General features: G+C 39.0%; 1 protein-coding gene, 2 long non-coding RNA genes and 3 other non-coding genes across 8 annotated transcripts in view; 1 reads left to right on the forward strand and 5 right to left on the reverse strand.

Moving 5' to 3' along the window:
* The window catches only part of hnrnpul1 (heterogeneous nuclear ribonucleoprotein U-like 1), a 36105-nt gene extending 17299 nt beyond the window's left edge, over positions 1-18806 (reverse strand). The window contains exons 1-11 of one of the 3 annotated variants that reach the window (XM_088345669.1): positions 18657-18805; positions 17926-18197; positions 16410-16622; positions 15174-15387; positions 8293-8366; positions 8066-8205; positions 6130-6229; positions 5943-6055; positions 5607-5870; positions 4182-4304; positions 2434-2562 (exon numbers count right to left, since the gene is read on the reverse strand). In XM_088345669.1, coding sequence (XP_088201795.1) covers positions 2434-2562; positions 4182-4304; positions 5607-5870; positions 5943-6055; positions 6130-6229; positions 8066-8205; positions 8293-8366; positions 15174-15387; positions 16410-16622; positions 17926-18163 — 1608 coding nt within the window. In that variant the 5' untranslated portion in view covers positions 18164-18197; positions 18657-18805. Of the gene's footprint in view, positions 1-2433; positions 2563-4181; positions 4305-5606; positions 5871-5942; positions 6056-6129; positions 6230-8065; positions 8206-8292; positions 8367-8904; positions 10556-10632; positions 10674-10779; positions 10831-15173; positions 15388-16409; positions 16623-17925; positions 18198-18656 lie in introns of those variants that run through there. The other 2 variants (XR_015851527.1, XR_015851526.1) reach the window with 2 other exon arrangements.
* LOC148358923 (small nucleolar RNA SNORA50) lies at positions 6638-6777 on the reverse strand. The gene has a single exon (XR_015851620.1). It is a non-coding gene; the product is annotated as a small nucleolar RNA SNORA50 (small nucleolar RNA).
* Positions 12852-12992, reverse strand: LOC148358924 (small nucleolar RNA SNORA50). The gene has a single exon (XR_015851619.1). It is a non-coding gene; the product is annotated as a small nucleolar RNA SNORA50 (small nucleolar RNA).
* Positions 18807-19481: 675 nt separating the features above from the next.
* trnav-aac (transfer RNA valine (anticodon AAC)) lies at positions 19482-19554 on the reverse strand. The gene has a single exon. It is a non-coding gene; the product is annotated as a tRNA-Val (tRNA).
* A 907-nt stretch (positions 19555-20461) lies between these two features.
* Positions 20462-21875, forward strand: LOC148358926 (uncharacterized). The gene is made up of 2 exons (XR_015851602.1): positions 20462-20699; positions 21409-21875. It is a non-coding gene; the product is annotated as an uncharacterized LOC148358926 (long non-coding RNA).
* Positions 21876-21958: 83 nt separating this feature from the next.
* LOC148358927 (uncharacterized) lies at positions 21959-23170 on the reverse strand. Its single transcript, XR_015851603.1, has 2 exons — positions 23063-23170; positions 21959-22334 (listed from the first exon to the last, which is right to left on the reverse strand). It is a non-coding gene; the product is annotated as an uncharacterized LOC148358927 (long non-coding RNA).
* Positions 23171-23447: the final 277 nt, after the last annotated feature.

Consider the following 23447-nt stretch of genomic DNA (forward strand, 5'->3'; position numbering starts at 1 on the left):
TTCATCTTTTTCGGCCAATTGCAGGCTTTGTTTCGCCGTTCAAGCCAATGGCAGCCTGTGAATGATAAAAAGGATCCGCCCCTTGACCTCCGAATAACTTTAGCCAATAGTGATCGATTCAACTGATGATTGACACATCTTTTTCGGCCAATTGCAGGCTTTGTTTGCCGTTTGAGCCAATGCCAGCCTGTAAATGATAAAAAGGATCCGCCTCTTGACCTCCGAATAACTTTAGCCAATAGTGATCGATTCAAATGATGATTGACACATTGGTTAGCCAATGAAACGCCGGTAAATAAATCCCAGCATACACCGCGTACTACTTGGCGTTCGGGGGAAAATCTAGTCGGCTGCTGCAAGTTATTTGGAAAACTTTGCAATTTTAAAATTGATCCATAAATAAGGCGCACTGTATTATAAGGCGCATGGTCAGCTTTTGAAAAAAATAAAGGCTTTTAGGTGCGCCTTATAGTGCGGAAAATACGGTAGTTTTTTCGGGATGTCGAAAAATATTCGGACATTGCTGTAAGTTAGATTTTGTATTGTGAGCACCTTTGTCCGAGTACAGGACATTACTGTAGTGCCTTTTTCCGCCGCGAGAGGTCACCCAACATCCACCCTAAAGAAAAAAAAAAAAAACAGCGTCCTCTTCCTAGTTAGTGTGAAAACATTCTATACTGTATCTGCAGCGCGCTAAGAACGTTGACATTTTTATTGTTTAATATCTTGTGCATCCATTCAACATGGTTGGTGTGAAGAGGCTATTTTAAATGAAAGGGGAATAAGAAAGCTTGATGCGGTTGAGAATAATGTCGGAATGTTTTTTTTTCAGCCACTTTTTAATCGCGGAGTTAAAAAATGTTTAAAAAATGGATGAAATACAACAAAACTTGAAATTGCATCAAACCTGCATTAAAAAATATTTTCGTGTTCAACATGCATTGTTTTAAGCCTAAAAGGGAACTCAAAGTTTGGGTGCGCACTATACATGAGGTTTTGCTGTAGTATATTACAGTGTTGGTGTACTGATTAAACAGATGAAAAATATTAGCTCAGGAGGTAGCGCGCTCGTCCTGGGATCAAGAGGTCGCAGGTTCGATTCCCGGCTCTTATATGTCGAAGTGTCCTTGGGCAAAACACTGAATCCCTAATTCCCCGATAGCAGGTAGCTGATGCTGCTATTGGTTAGTTAGTATGTAAATGGGAAAAGTTTGTAATGCGCTTTACATTGACTTAAAAAGTGCTATATAAATGCAGACCATCCATCATACAATACATTGGATGCAATGGGAATCGAACCCGGGTGGCAACGATGAGAGCGCCGAATTCTAACCACTAGAACACCAGTAATATGGTTACAAACAAAGTCACGAGATTGTATTTCATCATCACACTATTTATATTCACTGTACCAGGAACAAATGTTATAGAATGCAGAAAACAGAAAGTTGTCCTGAAAGTTATAAACGCAAAAAAAGCACGACGAGGGAAACTTTTTTTTTTTTTATGATGAATCGGACTTTGACATTGTTTATAGTGTAAATTTGATGTCGGTATTGTGTCAATAAATGATTTTAATCACGGCTGTCATATATAATCATTCATTTGAGCTAAGAAAAAGTCAAACCAAATTTTATACTGATTTTAAATTAAAAAAAATAGGGGCGCGTGTTTTACTCAAGTGCGTGTAATCCACAAGTTTAAAAACGATTGCAAAATTTCCATTTAGATATGAATAAGCCGCGAAAAGGTCACCGACACACCCCTGTCCCCATACTTACCCGCACTTACCCATGTTTCTACGGAGCTCTTGTCCCACTTGACAAGACAAACACAGATACAACTCACCTGCTTATACTCACGATTCCATGGCAACGTCGCCATCTGACCCTACTTACCTTTGCTGGCATCCAAGACCAAAGACCTGAAAATCTCAACCTTGTTAGTCATTACTTACCTTGTGGGGTCAATACATTAAAACACACACTCAACAATTCCATGTATTTTGTCTAGTTACAAAATAAAACAGCTTTTAAAGTGAAAAGCTCTCTCTTATTATTTAGCAACAGAAGGTGTTTTTCTTACTCACCAGAGTCAGAGCTTACTTGTTTCTCAACATCTTTAAAAAGTCATGGTCTACTTGTACATTGTCGCAGTTCACAAGACAAACAGTTTTGTATTATGACAGGAGATAGCAAGTGCAAATATATATAAATATAGCGAGGGATGAAAACATGGGGTCAATATTCTCTCACTTTTGTTTACAATACAAGACAAGCAAAGTGACAAAAGAAAGTGAGATTCAATGCTGCTACTACTTCTATAATACACAGAGCCCCCCTGAAAAATAAATAAATAGTCCATTAGAGCGAGTAATTCAGTGAGTGACGGTGCCGAGCGGTTAGGGGTGTGCGAGTGGCTTCTGTACGCTACCTGGTCCAGGATGTAGTTGCGTCTCTTGCGCGCGGCGATCTCGATCAACCGGTTCAGACACTGCGTGGCCTGTTGGATCAGAACATCCCATCGGCCGGCGTAGTTCTTCTGGCGGCGCAGGCCCATCACCTGCATACCATTGAATATTAGTACCGTGTGGGGGAAAAGACTAAAGAACACACATCTTATTTGGAACTTAATAAGGAGTGCGCAAACTAAGGCCTGCAAAGACTCTTAACCCAGCCCACCAAACGTAAAAGGTCAAATATATATGTGATGGTTAAAAAGTACTATTAACAAAGATTAGTTGATGTTTTCGTAGCCGTCTTGTCCCCAGTGTCCCTATGAATATTAGTACAGCTTGGACAAAACAAAAACGGTAAAATTACAATGATAATATATTACATAATGGGGATACAAAAGAAAGGTAGATAGGTTTCATGACCGTTACAAAAAAAGACGTAATAAAATTAGTTATACTTTTGAAAAATAAAAATTACAATTTTGTTTACCACTTTACAATCCTGTTTGCCTAAAACCATAATCCAAGATGTCCCCAAAGAGAATTAAAAGCTGTTCTTGAAACGTTTGGAAAATATGGACAGTCTTGGTTTTGTTTTGAAAGGTACTCTAAAGTTGTGTCCCAAAATCAAATGATTACTGCAAGCGCTACTAACATTAAGTATTTTATGTTGAAACACACAAATATTTTATTCTCTCGCCTGAATTTTTTGCAATCACATGGCAGCAGAGTCTAGCATGGGCACTTGAGCTGTAAAAATATTGCATGAAGCATTTCCCGCTCCCAGGTCAAATATGATCACAATCTGAAAAATGAAACATTGTATTTTACATATTCTTCTAAAGGTATGTCACAGCGTTTCCAAAAGTGGCCATTTGGAGACAACCAGTTCACAGCTCTAAAACTTCTGCAAAGGTGTATTTGACTTGGGCCAAATTTCAGACCTAGTGAAAGAGTTGAAATGTTTGACTTCTCTTTCCAGAAGTCAATTAAGGATTGTGCAAACTTGCATGTGATAATCACACTCAAAAATGAATATCCAGTGGTGTTATGCACTTATATTTTCGGGTCCGATTTGAATACAATTCGAATTTTATGTTGGGAATTTCATTGGCTAAGCAATGTGTCAACGATCATTTTAATCGGTCAAAACTGGCTATAGATTTTTGAGCCAACGTGGGTCAGGTTTGTTGTTTTCAATACAGTCCCTCACAGGCTATCGCAGGGTAAACGAAAAACAAAGCGTGCAAGTGGTCAAGAGATGTGTCAATCTAAAACAGAGATCGTTAAATGATGCAGGCATGCTTTTAGGCAGATGTCTTTTTTTTATCTGTCAGCATTATTTTGTGTTTTAGAGTAAATATTTTACAAAGTTGTATTCACTGGACTGATCTGAATGTAACAAGACCATGTTTAATGAATGGACTACGATAGAATTTATATGGTGAGTTCTACCACCTTTATAGTTTTTGGGTATCTTGTGTCAGACTGATCGTGATATTTATGTGATGAGTCCATTCCAATCCCATGAGTTTAGAATTACTAGTATAGTATGTGGGATGACACAATTCAGTGACTGGTGACATCGTGAAGACGATTCTTTTTTACCCTTAATAGTTTGGAGTTAAAACCGTAAAATAAAAAGGTAAATTTAAAGCTTTAAAACCATCACTACTTAGGCACTATCTAATGGAACTTGGAAAGGACTTTAAAACAGTTGACCCACCTTCATCTTGTCCATTATGGCGTTGGTGCCCAAGATGTTGTACTTTTTATCAGGGTTGGTCTCTGCATGCTTGATAGCCCAGGTAGTCTTGCCGCAGGCCGGCAGGCCCACCATCATTAGAATCTGGAAAAACAAACTGAATAAGAGACTGGAGTGGGCACTTTTACTCAAAATAATTCCATATTGAATCTACACTTTATAAATAACTAAATTACCCATTTTTAATATCTAGTTCTCTGTGGACGCTACCCATAACCCCTAAATCAGTAGTGTCAAACACACTACCCGCAGGACACATTAGGCCAGCCATCTGATTTCATCTAGCCCGCAAAACCAGGCTGAGAACAGAGAAAAATGAGCCGCATCACGTCAAACATTGACTTGCAGTTTTAAATATGTCTACTGTCAAGTTTATCAGCCAAATAACACCAACATTTTTTGCAGGACAGTGACTTATAGGGTGTGAGCCACAGAACAAAGCACTTGACTGCACAAATTCGTCATGGGAAAAAGAATATGTACACCGTCATTCCTTTTGTATATTTGTTAAACACTACACATAAGTCGCAAAGAAAATTTTCATTGGCATTTTATGTTCATGTAAACCAAGACAATCTTGAATCTTGGATGTCGCCAAAGCAGTATTATATTAATTGCGTGACAATCAGAAAAAATACGAGAAGAAAAGTCACAAATACCTAAAATGAGGCGAAGTTAAAAGGAACACACGCTGTACACGAGGGCAGGTAAACCATTTGATGATCAACTCTGACTTAACAGAAACAAGTCGCTCAACGACACAATAAGCAAAGTTCCAATTACTGCTGTTTGCTACAATCGCTGTCTGTTTTTCACAACTAGTTTTAAAAATAAAAAAATCCTTCTTTTGGTCCTATCACTCACATTTGGTTAATTGGTAGATTAGTTATTATGAGTGTTTTTGTTTGTTGAGCAGAGGATGGAAGAATTTGGGGGTGGGAGGTGGAACCTGCAGCAGCACATTTAGCACAGGAAAAGTTCAGGAGATTGCAATACGGAGGACAAAACGGATAGGCAATGTCGCCATGCCCCGTTAGACTGTCCCATGACAGAGGTCTCATAAAATTCTATGGGAACCACTGTAGGAATTTCGCCATTATGTATTTGGTTTAATCCATCCTTTGCTCTGCCTTCCAAGGGCGAGCTTTCTTGCTACCAACATGACAGTTGCAATTCTAATTCAAACGTAACACCTTAAACTCCTGATTTATTCCCTGCAAAATCTCACAAAGACCCCTCCCTTCATGAAAGGTTTTGTTCTTGGATCTACCAGTTCAAACAGGTCACCCACTTCAACTTTAAAAAGGTGAATTTTGCTGAAAAGAAAATTTTATAATTGCAGACCGTTCCCAAAGGGGTATAAAAGGAGTTTAGCCCAAGTTGTACCTCGCATTCGCCTTTGCTGGTGGGTCCTTTGGTGCCTCTGATTTTTTCCTCCAGGGCCACGGCGTGGATGTAAGAATACCCATCGGGCGGGGGGAAGTAAGGTGTCTTCTGTCCGAAGTTAAACTCCACAGCGCAGTTCTTAACCAGCACGTGTGGGAAGAGAGCGCGTCCCGCCAACTCCTCCTTGGTGGTCTTGAACGCTACGCCCAGCGCCTCGCCATTCTTGGAGTAACTCATCTCCACCTCATCCCCCTGGTCAAAGTCCTGCCAAAATCGTAACCCGGGGGTTGATTTTTTTGGTCGGAGCTGCTGCGTTTCGCTAATGCGCTCACTTACGATGTAGCAGCCGATAACATCATTTTCTCCAAATCGCTCGCCATAGTCAGCAAATTTACAGTCAGCAGACTTCTTTCCAGTTCCTCCGTATCCAAAAGAAAAAGGCTCCTCTCCTAGGATAAAAAGAAGGAGCAATATTAAATACTTTCTATCATTGAAGTTAATTTCACCCTACGAAGGTTCTCACCAAGTTGAGTGCTGGAATGGTTGAGGGACCATCCAATTCGGACCACGTGTGGGTCCGGTTCTGAACTGGGAAGGTGCTTTACTGGAATTTCCTCATTGATCTAAGGAAAACAAAACCTGGGTAATAACCAAAGAAGCCATCTTTTTGTGTATATCTAGGAGTGAATTCACATTGCTGTACTTGTCAATTAATATACATGCATAGAAGAATGTGAAAGTTGGCAAAGATGATCATGGCAATATGTCAAACTTGAATAGCCCCATAGACAGCTTAAGGAGAAATATTTGCCACCTGGATATGGTATTTGGTTTAACTGCTTACACCGTAGTATTGTATACATAATTGCTACGACTCATTCGGTTTTCCAGCGAAAGGTCCCAGACCTTGACATTAGTTTTTCAATTTGCCCTTTTATCACGGATCTCTCAAAAAAAAATAAAGCCGATCCATCATGATGAAAAATACAGTTTGAATTGGAGAATACAATTCATAATGAGCGTTATTCAGAAAGTGTAGCTTGCTTTTAAAAGGGCCACTTGGGCGATTACCATGAAGCCCCAGTTATGAACAAGCTAATATTTTACTTTAGCACTGTTGCTTGGCCCGGCTGGTCATGGATCAGACTGGACGAGTTTCAAAACAGTGCTAAAACAATACACATTTTACCAACAATTGGGATCTAGAATTTATACAAATAGGCTCTATGCACGAGAGACGATGACGCATTTCTGGAAAAATCTCAGGATGGTTCGGAGTTTCCGGTCAGAGCTGGTCTCAATGTTATGCAAGCAACAAACAAACCAAAGCAGAATACGGATTTGTTTTTGGACGTTGCTTGCAATTTATGGATATTTGACTCCTGATAACTTACCTGCAATATGATGCTTTAGTGTTGAATTTTGTGTTAAGTTTTTGCTTTCTTTAAATTACACACATGGCTCTCGTTGCAGCTTGTTGACTTTTTCTTTAATAAAAGTATTGCATTGAAATGTGTTCAATGTCAAATTATTTGCACATTGAAAGGTATTTTGACATATGTGTACAAGAAAAACAAATCAACTTTTTGTTTCATACAATGCAACACAGCATTGTCTCTGTGAATGCGCTGCACAAGAATGTCTTCATTGGCTAAGATAAAGTCACACCATTCAAGTCCTGTAATCAGCAACTGCCCCTGGACTTGCCAATAATGGCAATGGCTTTCTTTCAGCTTATGCAGACCATGATCAATTTTTAGGTACTTGAAATCTATGTAACTTTGTATATTTGGCCATTTAATTTCAACGAGCCCAAATGATGGTCGCTTGATAGGGTCATATACAGCCCATCAGGTGATGCACCCAACCACGGTGCATCTGGATGAACTACTAGCCCACACGAGGTTAAGTTCACATTTTTTAAAACGGCATAATCTTTTAAGGCACTTGTTCTATTTGCAGACCATTCTTCATGTGTTCAGTTTGTCGTGTTCCTCGGATGAGTCTACCAACCAGGTTTTCTGCTTTACTTCGAGCAACATGACCGACCTCCCTGAAATGTGACGCGGTTACTATTGCTTTTTCAAGTTTGGTCTGTGGTGCTGCGCTGGACGCTCGGACAATTCTCTGGACATCATTTAACGTGAACGTCGGCAACAAACCACGTGTATACATTAACTCACCATGACGTTATTTCGCACTTTGTTCGTGCTGTTTACGAGAGACCGGAAATGACTAACCATCCTTACTCGAACGCGGAAGTAAGTCGTGCATAGAGCCCATTGAGCTGACTTGTCAGCAACATTTGGATAAGAACTGCATAAAAAAAACTAATATATATATATATATATATATATATATATATATATATATATAAACTACTTGCACCTTACTATTGTATACAATAAAAATTCTATCATGCAGGTATTGATTCTTTTGATGAGCCTACTTTAAATTACCTTCATCTCAAAGCACACACGTCCACTAGTGACCCCATGAGTGGCTCGCGCACCTGCCCACAGGTAGGCGAAGCCTTCAATGGTCAGTGGGTACCCACTGTAACGATCCCGGGACACTTTAAAGTGCAGATCGCAGTTGTCTGAAACCAAGGTGAAGGAAACATCTAGTAAGTACATTCTTTAACGAACCTCTAGATATCCAAAAAGCGCCCACGGGGTACACTTACAAGTGTCAATAGTTACGAGAGTGTCATCGATGTTCTCTTCCTCATCTTCTGCAGGTGGCTGTGGAGTACGAGACCTTAAAAAGGCAGAAAAGATAAAAAATATGATCAAAATTTAAATGAAGACGTTGATTTGTTGTTTGACCGGATAGCGAATATTGATGAATCACACACAGTCATTGATTGGATGTTGCATGTTTTTCAAGTTTCTCTGTCAATTTTAGCATTATTTATTCATTGTAATTAGATTACTGCCCAACTATTCGATGAAGATACACGTTAATCGAAATAACACTGGTCAAATGTAGAAAAATGCATGCATGTTAAGGCACTTTTCATTATTTTTACAGGGTATTTAGAAAATTATACAATGGTAACAAACATCGTTGGACGTGTGTTTTTTATAATACCTGGCCTAAATTTGTGTTTAAGCCGTTAAAAAATCCACGAGTATGGTCAGTAGAAATGAAATATTTCATGACCCCAGTTAAACAATGACTTGTTTGCCTAGTGCCAGTGTCAACATAGTTTAATTGCATTCTCTACCACAAAAACAACACACAGTCAAGGGATTTAGATTATTACAATTTTAATAAAAACAAAATCTAGTTGAACCTTTGTAGTGTTAGTTCTGCATCTTTCCAGAAGTGTTTTCACCTCTACTCAGCATAATTCTCCTTCGTGTGGTACACTGAGAAGCATTCTCCTGGATGTAAGGCAACACAGCAAGATATGCACCACCATACAGTATCTCTGCGCAGGCCTTTGCGTGTGCAGACTCTGCACCTTCTTGGTCTCGTTGTTGGGTTTACGAGAGTGGAGGATTTCCTCAGGTTTTCAAGTTGGTGTCTACCAATCTGTCCATCTAGCCTACTTTCTGGGTCACTCCTATTTGGTGGCCTTTTAATAGATTCCGAAAAACCTTTACATTTTGCAGATGCATGTTCGTCACCTTCCTCTTTGACCTGCACGACAGCATATTGCTTAACAGTCCAAGACCTGACAACACTACGAATGAAGTCCAAGAGGGTTTTGCGCTCCTTTGAGTTCCTGGCATTGTATATAACGTGAGCATTGGACATGCAGATTTGAAAAAGATATGAGACAAATGTCTTGGTCCAGTCTTTGGACTTTCGGACAAAGGGGTAGTATCTTATGTTTTGTTTCAACTTCTCTACTCCAATCATGGATAAGTTGTATGCAACAATACACTCTGGCTTTAAGTGGTAATCAATGTCTTTGTGTCCCTCCTGTGATATGTCAACTTGTTTTGTTGCATCTTCATGACAAGTAGTCACAAACCGTTTGTCTTGCCATGCTACCACCATCACTTTTTTATTGTGCCTCACAATCTTTTCGTTAACCTTCAAGTCATTCTTTCTCACATCCCTAAAGATCTGTGGTTCTCCCCTGAACTTTTTCAGTGATCCACAGACATTGGTTTTTGCCCCAAGTAAAATCTCACACATTGGTACAGAATTTAAGGACTCATCCATATACAGTGTGTGTCCATGACCTGGAAGACTATCAAGGAGCGGAATAACTATATCTTGTGGATTTTTAACTTCCCCTGGATCCGGCAGGATATTATAACAATAACCTGAGGCAGCGTCACATAATATGTATGATTGGATGCCATATTTCAATTTTTTTTGAGAGTTGTACACTTGCATGGATGGACACATCTGACACTTCATCATTGTCTTGTCAATGCAAATGTTTTTCCCGGGTTGATACATCATCTTGAACTTCTCTACAATGTAATCCAACACTGGTCGGACTTTGTACATTTTGTCTGTGTCATCCTGTGATGCATCATCATTATAATTTAGGAACTTCCATATGAGCTGAAATTTGTTTCTTGACATGGTCTGGCTAAAATGTGGTGTTATGTCCACCTCGTCGACACTCCAATACAGTGCAATGGTTTGCTTTTTGATGTAACTAGTCAGAAAAGTAAGACCAAAGAAACTTTTCAGTTCTGGGACAGTCAAAGGTTTCCACCGATCCATCCTGCTAAATCTGCTGTGTGGCCGGCCACCAGAATGAGCTTTAAAACACCGAGCAGCATTAAGGTTTGTCTGATCTGCAATATGTTTGAGCAGGTCATCAGTGAGGAAAAGTTCCAAATAATCAACTGGGAGGTTGGAATTCAGTTTCACGGCAACGTCCCGCGGTCCGGTTGTAGCAGTGAAAGGGAACTTGTTTGGTTGCCAGTCCGTTTCAAGCCAGCTGTTATCTCCATTATCTGCACACCATGTAGGACCTATATAATAAAGAAACAATTATAATCAAATATTTCTCCTCATTTTCTTTTTGAGCAATGTAAGTTTTTTTAAATACCTTTGTTCAGAATGTAAAGAGATGTGGCGCTGGAGTCCCTGCTTGATGGATAAGATGTAAAAACAGAAATACATAGTACAGTATTAAGGAAAAAGTCTACTTTTAATATTGGTTAAGTGGAACGTGGACAATGATTTTTTTAATTACCTGTCTAGTCCAGACTGCAAACTGGTGTAAGATCCTTGCTGTATACGTGACCTGAAAATTAAGATTCCATCACGTTACCACTAGTAAATTACGCTATTGTATAGCAAATGAACAGCAAGACTACATTGTACAAATGCAATTATCGCATATGAACTGATAAATGCAATTCGCCCAACCCCGACTTTCCCCCCTTTTAGAATGCAGGAAATACTGTCTCCATGCAAGAGGTGGGCAAATTCAGGTGCCGAGGGGCAGAGTTCTGAATGTTTGGGAGTTTTCTCTTTTCCAATATTGATGATTCAAATAATCAGTTGAATTTACAATCCAGCAGAAGCATGATCCGCATCCTAGTCATTTGACTCAGATGTGTTTAAGAACAAATCCTAAAACGGTCTGGACAGCAGCCCCCGAGGAAGGCGTTTGCCCAACTCTTGCATATACCAAGGAAAATAGGTCCTTGCCAACATTGCGCTCAACGATAAATTCTGGTATTTGTGATTTCTCCAGGCTGGGAACACTGGTCATTAGGAACAATCGAACTAAAACTAATTGGGAGGCGGTATTTGATCAAGGGATAAAATCAAAAAGTTGAGTCGTAAAATAGATGAACCCAAAATGACATTGGTTTTTTGGGAAACAAAAAAGGAAATGGTATTCAAAGGGTATTTTTGGCAACTACAATCATGTAGCATATTATTTAATATTTAAGAACTAAAGAAAAGATCACTTCAATGCAGAGGCCTTCTGGGACAAAATTTAATTAAATGTTCAACACGTTTCAATAAACAATGACACAGTAATAGCTGCTGAATGGAGGACCAAGGAAGCAATCGGTTTCAATGTGTGTATGTATAATATATATATATATATATATATATATATATATTATATAATGTAAATAAATAAAATGTTCCTTAATGTGTAACGTCTGCAAACATGGATGTAAAAATCGGGTGTTTTGTCCCTTGACATTATCTTTTCTGTAAGTTCTGTTTTTCTATTTGTAGGATCATGCTCCTGCGGCCTGATGTGCATTTTCTTGCTGCCATTGTTGTTCTTAACCAAGCCAAGGCCAATAAGACTGCGGCGTTGCCATCCCATCTTGGTAGGAAATGAGAACTGTCTGGAAATAAGAAGGATCACTATTTTTCTATGAGCGTAGAATTCAAAATTCTATAAGAATGTAACAGTACTCAGCATGCGAATGTTATGTGGCAAAACTGAGATCGTTTCTTCAAATTCATGTCAAATTTGTCATCAAATCATGTCCTCACAGCACTTGCATTTTGATTGCGCTGTGTCCATCTTGTTCTGTTTGACCTTACATGTCCGAAACGGAAGATAGCAGAGACTTTTTTTTTCTAATTATGTGAAGTAGAAAAAGGAACAAAGTTAACAGTTTATTATTATTACTGCACTGTTGTACTTGTGTGGAGCACCCACTCTACAAGAAAAGAGTTCACGGATCGTAGGATATATATAATTTCTTAATATCTTCACATTTTATGAAGTAAAAAATGATAAAACTTAAAATTGTTCATGCTGAAAATATCGAATGCGCTTCTACAGTTAACTATAGTTTGTATAATAAAACATTTAAAAAAATTCCTAGCTTGGAAGCTAGTTCTTACCTTGACTTTCTCCTCCCTGGAACGTCTGCAGATGAGCTGCACAGAGCTGCTGGTAGTTGATCCAAACGGTAAACAATCTTCTGACAAATCTGAGTCAAGTTCATGAACTTTATCCAACCCCGATCTATGAAAACAACCTGGGAAGTTTTGGACTCGCATGGTATAATCAAGGTTAACCTTTTTTTCTAAACGACCACCCGCTAAACGCGTTCTTATTCTTCATGACCTGTTGTGCTTTTCCTCACTGTTGCAACACTCTCACAAGCAGAATTGATATTCTGATCTAAAGTAAAGCTCCAAGAACTGGAGACAGTTTTGCAAATTGCTCTCTTTACAAAATTACACTGGATCCATCATGCTGAAGAATCTAGTTTGAATTTGAGAATATCATTCTCTGTGTCTCTCAATGTCATGTGCAGTAAATGATCAGTGTTATTGGGAAAGTGTAGCTTGCTTTTAAAAGGGCCACTTGGGCAATTACCATGAAGCCCCAGTTATGAACAAGCCAATATTTTACTTTAGCACTGCAGCTTGGCCCGGGTTGTCATGGACAAGACTAGACGGGTTTCAAAGACAGTGCTACAAATAATGCGCATTTTACCAAAAATTGGGATCTAAAATTAATATAAATTAAGCTGACTTGTCAGCTACCTTTTTGATAATTTTATATATATATATATATATATATATATAAAAGATAGACCGATATGGGTTTTTCAGGGCCAATACAATTATTAGTATTGAGAGGAACCCGATAACAGATATTTGTAGCCGATGCACATTTGTTGTAAAAGCTCAAAAATTAGCGTAGTCAATTTTTAATCGATGCAAAAAGAAACAAATATTTGTTATAAATTCAAATTAAACATTAATAGCGCTATGAAAACTTTTACAGGCAATGAATTAGAATTTCAACACAACTCACATGACTAATCTTTCACTTTTACATAAATAAGTGCAGTGTTCTCGTTTGCCAGCGTCCCTGACGCATCATTTTTGCTGGGGACGTATAGTCTCAAATCAATGTGCGTCCCTGGGACGCAACTTTTTTGACACGAAATTGTCATTATTACCCGATTACATTTGTTTAAACAAAGATTTACCACACTCCAAACTTTTCGCCAGGCAGATCCGGCAGATGTTGTTTAGGTCTCGCGGTTCGAGTTTTCGTCTGCACGCCGATCTCGAGTTGTGTGGTGAAAAGTCCGTCTCTTTTTAGAGAACCGGCTTTTTCGGCTCAACTCATTCAAGAGAGCCGGCTCTCAAACGCCTCACTTGCTTTGATGCATTATATTACGAATTATTATCTTGTATAAAGAAGTTAAGAAAAAAAGGAAGTATAAAAGGAGAAAATGAAAAAAAGACAGGTTTCTGGTTATCCCTTTAATCGGCATATTACCAACAATAATTTGATGCAGAAAATGAATTAATAATTTGATGATTTAAACTAAATGAATATATAGATTTTTATTATATATTTGTCACCGATTTACAATTTCAACCTCGATAACACTAAATTTTGGGGACCCATAGATCTCTGTTGGGACCCATAGATTTTTGAGCATGCGAGTCCCCGGGACTCATCACTTTTCAGAGGTAAAATGAACACCGTGTGTTGGTTTACATGGGGAAATCCAATAAAATCAAACTCTAAATCACAATTGCGCTTTGGTCACAGCGATCAGTAAAAGACACTTCAAGCATTTTCACTTATCTTTCAAGATCAACAGAATACTATGTGCTGGAACCATATAAACATTGGTTGTACAATCTGATAGTTTGAAGTCATTTTTCTTTCATTCAGACAAAAAAGGACAATTTTACCATATGCCGTTATTTGGTAATTACCATTTGAACATGGGTAATTTGAGTGGTATCAAGCCATTTTGGCGCCAGGGTTTGAATAAGTAGATGATCGTGTGTGTCACCAGTAACAGTCACTTTCTTTTGATTAGGTCATTCCCTCTGTCATCCTTACTTTTCTCACCCCCAAAAAAATGTCTTGCTCAATTGAGAGCTGCCTTAGTGCTGATACACTGAGTTTTGCCATTTTTAGACTTTTTCTACACCACAACTCCACTGCTCTTCTTCGTGGCCTGTTGGACCGCACTTTTATTAGCTGGCGGGAGCATTACTGCCATCGGGTGACCACAGTTTATCACCACAGTGCTCTATTGGCTTCATATTAATTGGAGAGGTGCCAAAGGATCTCATCATCCCATTCATACATAAAAAATAAACAGTTTGGGAGAATTCTCGTCTTTGGCAGCCTATGTCGTTATGTCATGTGATGAGAATTCTCGTCCGTGGCAGCGAGAGTGTTAAGAGATGAGCTGAATGTGACACATTTTTATTACCTGTTAAAAATGTTTAGACCACCTGCATTTTATATCTGTACCTCAATGCACACTGATGATGATTTATACCAAGCTTTTTTTAAGTCCATTGTGCCTATATTATTGTATAATAAACCATAATGGGCACCACAATACCCCAAGTATTTTAATCAAGGCATTTTTGTTACATCATGTTTATATCAGTAAAATTCTATTAAGAATCCCTTATTAAGAAAGGTCAACTACAGTAAAGGATTTGCTATTGGCATTGGTAAAGATAATATAACGGTACAGTTTATATGGTTTTTGATGGTCTATGTTTTTTTTTGAGTAGCACCAGGGGCATGTTTGTAAAACCCCCGAATCAAGGAAGCAATCAAATGACTGTGTGCTTTTACTTTTGGTCAAATAATGACTAGCGTCATACCTCTTCTCCTCGCGGTGCTCATAGTAGTTGTAGTTTCTGCTCTCTTCATGTGGTCGCTTTCGGCCATACTGTCCACTTCGATCAGATTCCACTTTCATTTGTTCAGCATGCTCTTCGCCATCCCGTTCATGTTTTGGCTCCTGGCCACGGGAATCTATCCCAGCATCTCCGGCCACATCTGGGGTTTTCTCAATTTTTATTTCCGCCTTCGGTTCTATAATGAAAAATGTGAACATTTATTTTGGGGTACCTTTAAAAAAAGAAAAAAAATAATAATTTGACCCGTAATTTCCTTCACTTAATTTGAGTTGGGCAGTAATGAGGTTTTACTATGTAGTTGATATTTAAAAAAAACTAATACAGTGGTAAATATAATTATGAATGTCTCCTCATAAGAAAGTTTCTGGCTGCAAAGTACAAGAATGGGAAATTATTGCTTCGAGTTACAAATAGATAAATATCTAAATAGATACTAAGGCAAACATACAACACAGTGCGTGATGCTAAACCCAGTCACAGAATTTCCCGAACATAAACTGGCTATTGCATAAAATCCGAACATATACACATGGAATTTAAAGGGACATAGAATTTAAAAAGTAAAAATAGAACGCCTCATATTTCTTTCTACAGCTTAAGTCAAGTTATATTCATGACTTTATAATGCCTTTTAAGTCAAGTTTAAGACCAATTGGAAAAACAGAAATAAAACAAAAAACACAAATATTTCTTGCATACAATACACCCTGCCTCGTACACATTACCCGGCACAGCTTTCAGACATGGCAAAAAACGTTCGTCGGACAGCCACTTCTCATTAAATTTACACTTTTCCAAGGGCCAAAGCAAACGTCTCTGTCCGAAGTTGCTATGTGTATTGTGGGAAAGCCTAAGACATGTGTCAGACTCAAACTACTTCACCCTTTTTCATAGGACTGTTATTGTGTTCACGCGATAAAATCCGTATATTATATATATATATATATATATATATATATATATATATATAAAAAAGTAATTGAGAAATGTTACTTAATCCTTTCAGTTCGAACAAATACAAACCATATCAATTAGTTCACATTTCTAAGACTTTCGAAAATTGCATTTAAGAAATTTTAATTCCAATTAAGGCCTTGTTTTTTAAATATTAAATTACATGCCTTTCAAGACTTAAAGGATCCGCAGGAACCCCGCGTTAAGATATATTACTTGTGTTAAATTTAAAATGCCACAAACCTTGTTTAATCTCAATGCTTTCCTGCTCATTCGGTTCAAGTTTGACATCTGCTTTGGAGTCAGCGGGGATGCTGTCCGCAGATTCCTCTTGAAGTTCACATGGCTCAGGCTCAACTTCTGGTGCGGCCTCCTCTTCCTCGTAGTAGCCACCAGAATCTTGGCCTTCATCTTCATCGAGTAATCCATCGCCGCTACCCTCAGCAAAGGCCTCGTCTGTGGCAACAGTACAGAATTTGCTTAATTGACGTGGGCTGAACAGATTATACAATGTTTACGAGGTTAGACCTGGCAAACCACTGCAAATGTGTATAAAAAGACCAAAAATGTAAAAAAAAAAGAATATTAGAACAGATAGACAATATTTACATGGCAGTGCGCGTATGCGGGTTTGTGCTTCAATAATCAGTGCAATTAAAAATAGCAACATTGTGCATAATACACATAAAATATGAATTTGTCTATACAGTGATCCCTCGTGAAACCTTTATACTGAATATAGATATCATGCAGTACTCTGCAATGCATTGAAATCTAAGAACAAAATCTGTTTAGCCTAACAGAATGCAGAAAATTAAGCACTATGTAGGGCTTCCCCGAATACAGCGTATTTGTTTAAATGTGAATATTTTGCCCATCTGTGAATAGTTTTTTATCCTGTGGTTTCTTGTGGGTTTCCTCCGGGCACTCCGGTTTCCTCCCACATTCCAAAAACATGCATTTCAGGTTAATTGGTCGGTTCAAATTGTCCCTAAGTGTGAATGAGAGAGCGAGTTGTCCTTCTCTATGTGCCCTGCGATTTGCTGGCAACCAGTTCAGGGTGTCCCCTGCCCACTGCCTGTAGACAGCTGGGATGGGCTCCACTACACAGCATTATCTCCGGACAGAAAGAGCAGCTTCAGCGACAGACTGCTGTCACAGTCTTGTACCACGGACAGACTGAAGAGATCTTTTCTTCCTCATGCCATGAGGCTCTTTAATTCCACCCGACAAAGTAAAGGCCCACATTAAACCACACCCCCTACATTGCATATTACCGTCTTTTACTGCAATGTGTATTCTGTGTAGCACTATCTAGATACTCTATATATCGCGCTACAGGGGGTATTAGCACGTCAAATTGGGTATTTGTATATTGTATTCTTTCTGCTTTATTATTGTATTGTTCTCAGCGCAGGGATGCTGTTGGAAATGTGAATTTCCCTGCCGGGGATGAATAAAGTCTGTATCTATCTATCACCCCCGCGACCCTACTGAGGATAAGCAGTGCAGATAATGGATGGATGGGTGTACACTAATCAACACGGTACTGCCTCCTTCTCCGTCCTTGAAAATAAAAGGACTTGACAACAAACAAGCATTAAGCACGCATGAATTATAATCGCTCGTGAAAAAGGGGGGAAATAGTTTTGCGGATAGAACACGTAAAAAAATGCTCTTTGAAACATTGGAAGCATCCCTGAACACAAAAACCTGACTTAAAATAAACATCACAAAAACAAAAAGATGGGAGGTTTACCTTGATTTTCTTGCACATCTCCATCATCGTCGCCGGGCAGCTCATTGTAATCGTCCGGGCCATCACCGTCACCCTGCTCCGCCTCCGCTTCGCCCGGCGACTCGGCGAGGGCTTCTTCCTCTAGAGCTGCTTTAAGCCTCTCCACCAGATCCGCCTTCAGGCCTCTGGCGTCCAGGCCGCGACGCTGGAGCTCGTCCTTCAGCTCGTTCACTTTCAGTTTCTTCACGTCGAAACTCATCGCGTTGCCTGGAGTGTGTACGCGGGTGCAAATACTGCAAAAAGCATCGAAAGAATAAGGATAGTAAAATACAACGTTTTAGCGTTGAGTTCAGTGTGCAAGGACGCAGCTTTGGCGCGGTATTGGCGTAGCGTTAAGCTAACATTCGCCATGTTTATTTAATTAATACCAATGCACACTACCTAGCTAACTTTATCCCTGATAGGGTATTTGTATTCAAAACAAAGGTTTAATTCTAAATAGGTGAATAAAACCACCCGTTGACTCTCTTATTTCACACTTCCTCCCGTCGTTGAATGGCTAAATAGCTACCTAGCTTAACATAGGGGGCAATGTGGGGTTTGAGCACGAGTGGGAACACCACCACACGCAAAATGCAGTTAGAAAATGCAAATTAGTCTGAACTGGAAGTTTTATTTTTCATTTTAAGAAACTTTTGCATGGGGTAACATGAATAACACGGTATATTGTGGTATTCAAGTTGTGGCCTTACCTTATCTAACGCGGGTCTGGTTGGCGATAAACGCGTACTCGACGAAAAGAATCAAGGTTGCTCTCTAGCGGCCCCAGCTGGCCACGCCAATTTACCAGAAGTGTGTTTTCTTGCGCGACTTCAATCTTGTCCAATCAAATATTTTTAATTTATTTTACCGTTGTATCAACGTTAGGTGTATTTTGACACCAAAATACGGCTTGAAAACTATTTAATTGTTAAAGAAAACAATTGCGTCAAAAAGGACACCTCGTTGGCTAAGAGTCATGGGCAATGTAGTTCTATAGATTGGCCTCTATAACAGTCGCCATTTTACTTAAGGGGGGGGGAAAAATGTGTGCCCGTTGGGGATACGTCACGGTTTTTACTGTACTGTACTTTGTTTTCCTTTTTTAAGTCTGTTTTTATTTATATCACTATTTTTGTTATATGTATAGTGACCTTGGGTATTACTATTAATAAGTATGTTAAGAAAATCGAACATGATAGAGGAGGGTGAATAACGAATCACTATATCTGGTGGTAATATAAAGGCCTGATATTTTTCACCACTTGGACCGAGCGTTTCAAAGATGCCTTTTCAGGCATTTAATATTTAGTTTAAAACAAAATAGTGCATGTTTGTATTTTTATTCATGTTTCCTATTTTTCCCCACCTAATTCATATTACAGTGGCAGCTCTGAGCATGGCATGTGCAGGAGGAAAGTATCAAATATATCAATGTTTTTATTTAGTTGTTTGGATACCTTAACCACCAGGGTCGTTAATGGTGTCTCTTGTGCAAGTACAGCCTGGTGGTGCCCATCCCTCTCCAGGCCAACACGTGTTTCCACCTGGTCTCAAACCAGGGGCCATTCGCGTGTTAGGCAAATGTGTTAACCACTGCACTATGGAAACAATATTATTCAGCACACTGCAAAAAAAGTAAATACTGTACGCAATGTTCCCTCTAATTTTCCTTACGGGTCTGAGTGTTCACACAAAGTCGGTGAGCAACGCTTGAAACAACAGTGAGCAACCATAATCCCAAGTTTGGCAAGATAATTAATTATCAAACATGTCCAAAACTTGACATCAAGTTACATTTTGCTGAGTTTCCGGCAATGCAGAATTATTTTTTCTATTTTGAATGAATTGACTCATGTATTATTGCAAAGGTTGTACGGCCTACAAACGTAGTTTGTTCTTACAATTCTTTCACAAGATATCCATTTCTTTTTATTTCCTGATATATTTTGTCGCATAATATTAACATTTTGGGGGGCTTATTTATCGGTTGTAAGATACAGAACTGTACTTAATCACATTTTTTAGTGGAAGTACAATGTTGGCAACAAGATTCACTTGATATAATTGGAAATTATTTGAATGCAACACAAACTTTTTCTTCTTTTTTCTGTTTTTTTTTTCTACTTAAAAAAAAAATTCCTTTAAGAAAATCTCTGTTTATTTTTTCCCGAGCTGTTACTTTTTTCTTTTTGTTCTCTATTTACTTTTTTCCAACATTTCTTTTTCTTTTTTTCTGGCTTATTTCTAAATTTTTCCTTCTTTTTTTCTCAGCTTTTCACTACTTTTTCATTTTGGTATTTTTTTCTTTTTTGTTCTATTCCCCACTTCCTTTAAGGCATTTTGTGCATAATTTTACATAATATTTGATCATGTTGGGATTAAAGAAGCAAAAACAACCAGAAGAGCCGTTTAGGACCCTTGTGCGCTGGCTAGATTTTCTTGTGCGCTGAGAATGTGCGAGCAGTGCGCAATTGCGCACGCACGCAGCTTAGAGGGAACACTGACTGTACGGCTGCGTCCCATTCTTCGCACTTTCACTCGCTATGTGCCCTAGTCACTCGGTTTGCGCGTTCACGTGAAAATGGGGTGTGTCCCGATACTCTCAAGACCGAGGCAGAAGTGCCCTCAAACCAAGTCGTAACCACTTCAAGACCGAGGGGGCTCTCGACCTCACTTGGCAGCGAAGTGACTACCCAGAAGGCTTTGCGAATTCTCAATATCAACAAACATGCCCGAAAAGGAACCACACAAATGTAAGTAGTTTTCCACAACCACGCATGTATTTGCAATAAAATGTATTGAGATATCTTAGTTAGACGTAAATGCAATAGAAAATCGTATTTTCGCGTTAAAACACGAACATTGCAAAATCGCTACTTTACGAAGTGCACTAATCTACCAAGGGAGCTGGCAAAAAAAAAACCTTCACGCTACAAACTGTAAAGTAGGATAACTGTGCAGAAAATCACGGTTCAGCCCATCCCTGTTTTTATCTTAAACGAGTCGTGCTTTTCATGTACATGGCCAGTCGCTAAAGGAGCATAGTCAGAATACCGTTCTGGACATAAGCGCTTGTTTACTGCACACAATTTCGGGTGTCGTGTTTTATTTACAATATGATTCTTTCATGTGAGATCAGAATGCATTAGTTTTCATCATGCATTACGAGTAATGTCTCCGAATTTCACGTGGAAATACAGTTGAAACAAACTACTATCACATAGTTCACTGTCTTCTCTGTAAACACATATTAAGTGAACGAATTACCTTCTCAAAATGTTGTCCAAATGTGGAGACAATTCTAAAGCATATGTGATGCTGGCCAATAGAAGGCTCATACAGCCATAAGAATAACATGTCAATTTCATGTCTCACATCAACTAGTTGAGCATCGTATACACAGTTGTTTTTGTACAATACATCAGCATTAAGTAATTCTTGTTTTTTCCACCCAACCTAAAGGCCATTGTAGAACGTCCCGTGGAAGAGCTGGTCACCATCACAGCTACCACGCCATCCACACCACCGGGCACGTCGTTGGCACCTTCTAATCCGGCGCCAAACCCCAAATCACCCAGAAAAAAAAAGGAAGCACGATACACTCCTTGACTTTTTGAAAGTGGAGTCTGCCGGAGTGAGGAAAAGTCTCGAAGAAACTGTGGCCAAAACTGAGCGGTTCCCGTCCTTTTTGGGAAGCTCGTGGACAAATTTCCAGAACAGTGACATCTCTGCAATGTTTCCCTTTGTTTTATAAAAGGAAAATATTTTTTTTTATTAAGAACTCAATGAAGTTCCAGTTTGTGTTTTCCAGCTTCATGGAAGTATTGGTATATTTTTGTTAAAATTTGTGACACATTATTTATTTACTATTATGTATTTTGGCCAATGTGAGTTTGTTTTTCTGAAAGTAAAGTATTATTTAAGCTGGAGTGATTTGTAGTTGTTTTCTGTCCAACAGTCACATAGTTCACACGCAGTATCTCACATCATTATGAAATAAACCACCAAGGTGTTACTCAAAATGAAGATGTTTATTGAATAGTAATGCAGAAAAGCACATAATGCAAATGTGGGTCTGACTTAAAGAGCCTAAAATATGGCTTTTGGGCAATTTATTCCATATTAACTGTGGACAATTCTTTGTACGGTGGACCTGGGAACCCTGAAGACCCGTGACACCACACGGTAGGACAGAGCGTGGGCCAGCCAGTACACGTAGATCAGGACCTCCAGCCATGGCCCTGTTCCCTCTTTAGCAGCTCCTGCAGGGCCCACATAACCTTCTTGCTCAACCTTAAGTCCTGAATGAGTTCTGACTCCACATCCAACCATAAGCACAGGATGGGAACATTCCTGTCCAACCTGTCCATGCTTATGGGACAGCCACTCTGGAACACAATAGAAAACAAACATTTTAGACATAAATGTGGGCATAGAAAAGAAAAAGACCGCTTTAACTGTGATGTAAGCATCATGAAAAAATGTTGAAATTTTTTTGGTTTGAACAAATTTATTGACACTAATAACAAAAAAAACAATCATGACAATCACAACAGCAATCAAGCACATTCACAATATTATATTCCAATATGATGTTATTAACAGCAAATACAATGTGAGGGTTTGAACAACCCTTCTCGAAAATCCTATTTGCAATCAAGCATATTCACAATTTCATTATATGATATCTTTGTTAGTGTCAATAGATCTGTCCAAGCCAAAGTCGATTGTCTTTTTTGGTCTGAACAAATCCCTTGACACCAACAACAGAAAACAATCATGACCAAACAACAGCAATCAAGCACCTTTTTTATATCCAATGACAACTCTTTTGAATTAAATTCCTTATGAACTAAGGTTTTTGGGTCGTACAGGGAAGTTTGGTGACGATATTATGTCAGCTTAAGGGTCAGGTGGACTGTTCTTGTGTTTGTTTACTTTTCGTCATGTCACACATTCAAGACCCCTACTATGTGTCATAAAATGGCATTAAGATACTAATAAGTAGATTGCCATTTATGTCTACACAAACATAGGGTATTACGTGAACGTGCATTGTATGTTAACTCTTACTGTATTTGACCGAACGGGTCATTTTTTTAATGAGTGTACGTACCTTGTAAAGATGAATCAGCACTACATAGCGCCGAAGCTGTCTTCAGTATAGCACATTTCTCCTCCGTTGATTGGAGACACGGAAAAGATGATGAGCTTTCAGGCAATCGATAATAACACAGCAGTAGCGGGCATTTTTAACGTTGCACGAACTCTCCAACTGACACACTACAGGTTGAGACTCGAGTTGTTTACATGTGACGTAGACCAATACGTCACTGAGGTCTACAGCCAATTAATATTACCGCCATCTCCTGGACAGGGGTGGAACCTTGCAAGTCTTGTCCAAACCATCTCCACTTTGCACTCCACTAGCGGAGGGCACTCCTCTATCGAGGGACCTCACTGGAGGGTTCTCAGGGCCGAGTGAGAGAAATGGGATTGGG

Source organism: Urocampus carinirostris, chromosome 10, assembly GCF_059441175.1.
Source record: "Urocampus carinirostris isolate Australia breed hairy pipefish chromosome 10, RoL_Ucar_1.0, whole genome shotgun sequence".
NCBI classification, from domain to species: Eukaryota; Metazoa; Chordata; class Actinopteri; order Syngnathiformes; family Syngnathidae; genus Urocampus; species Urocampus carinirostris.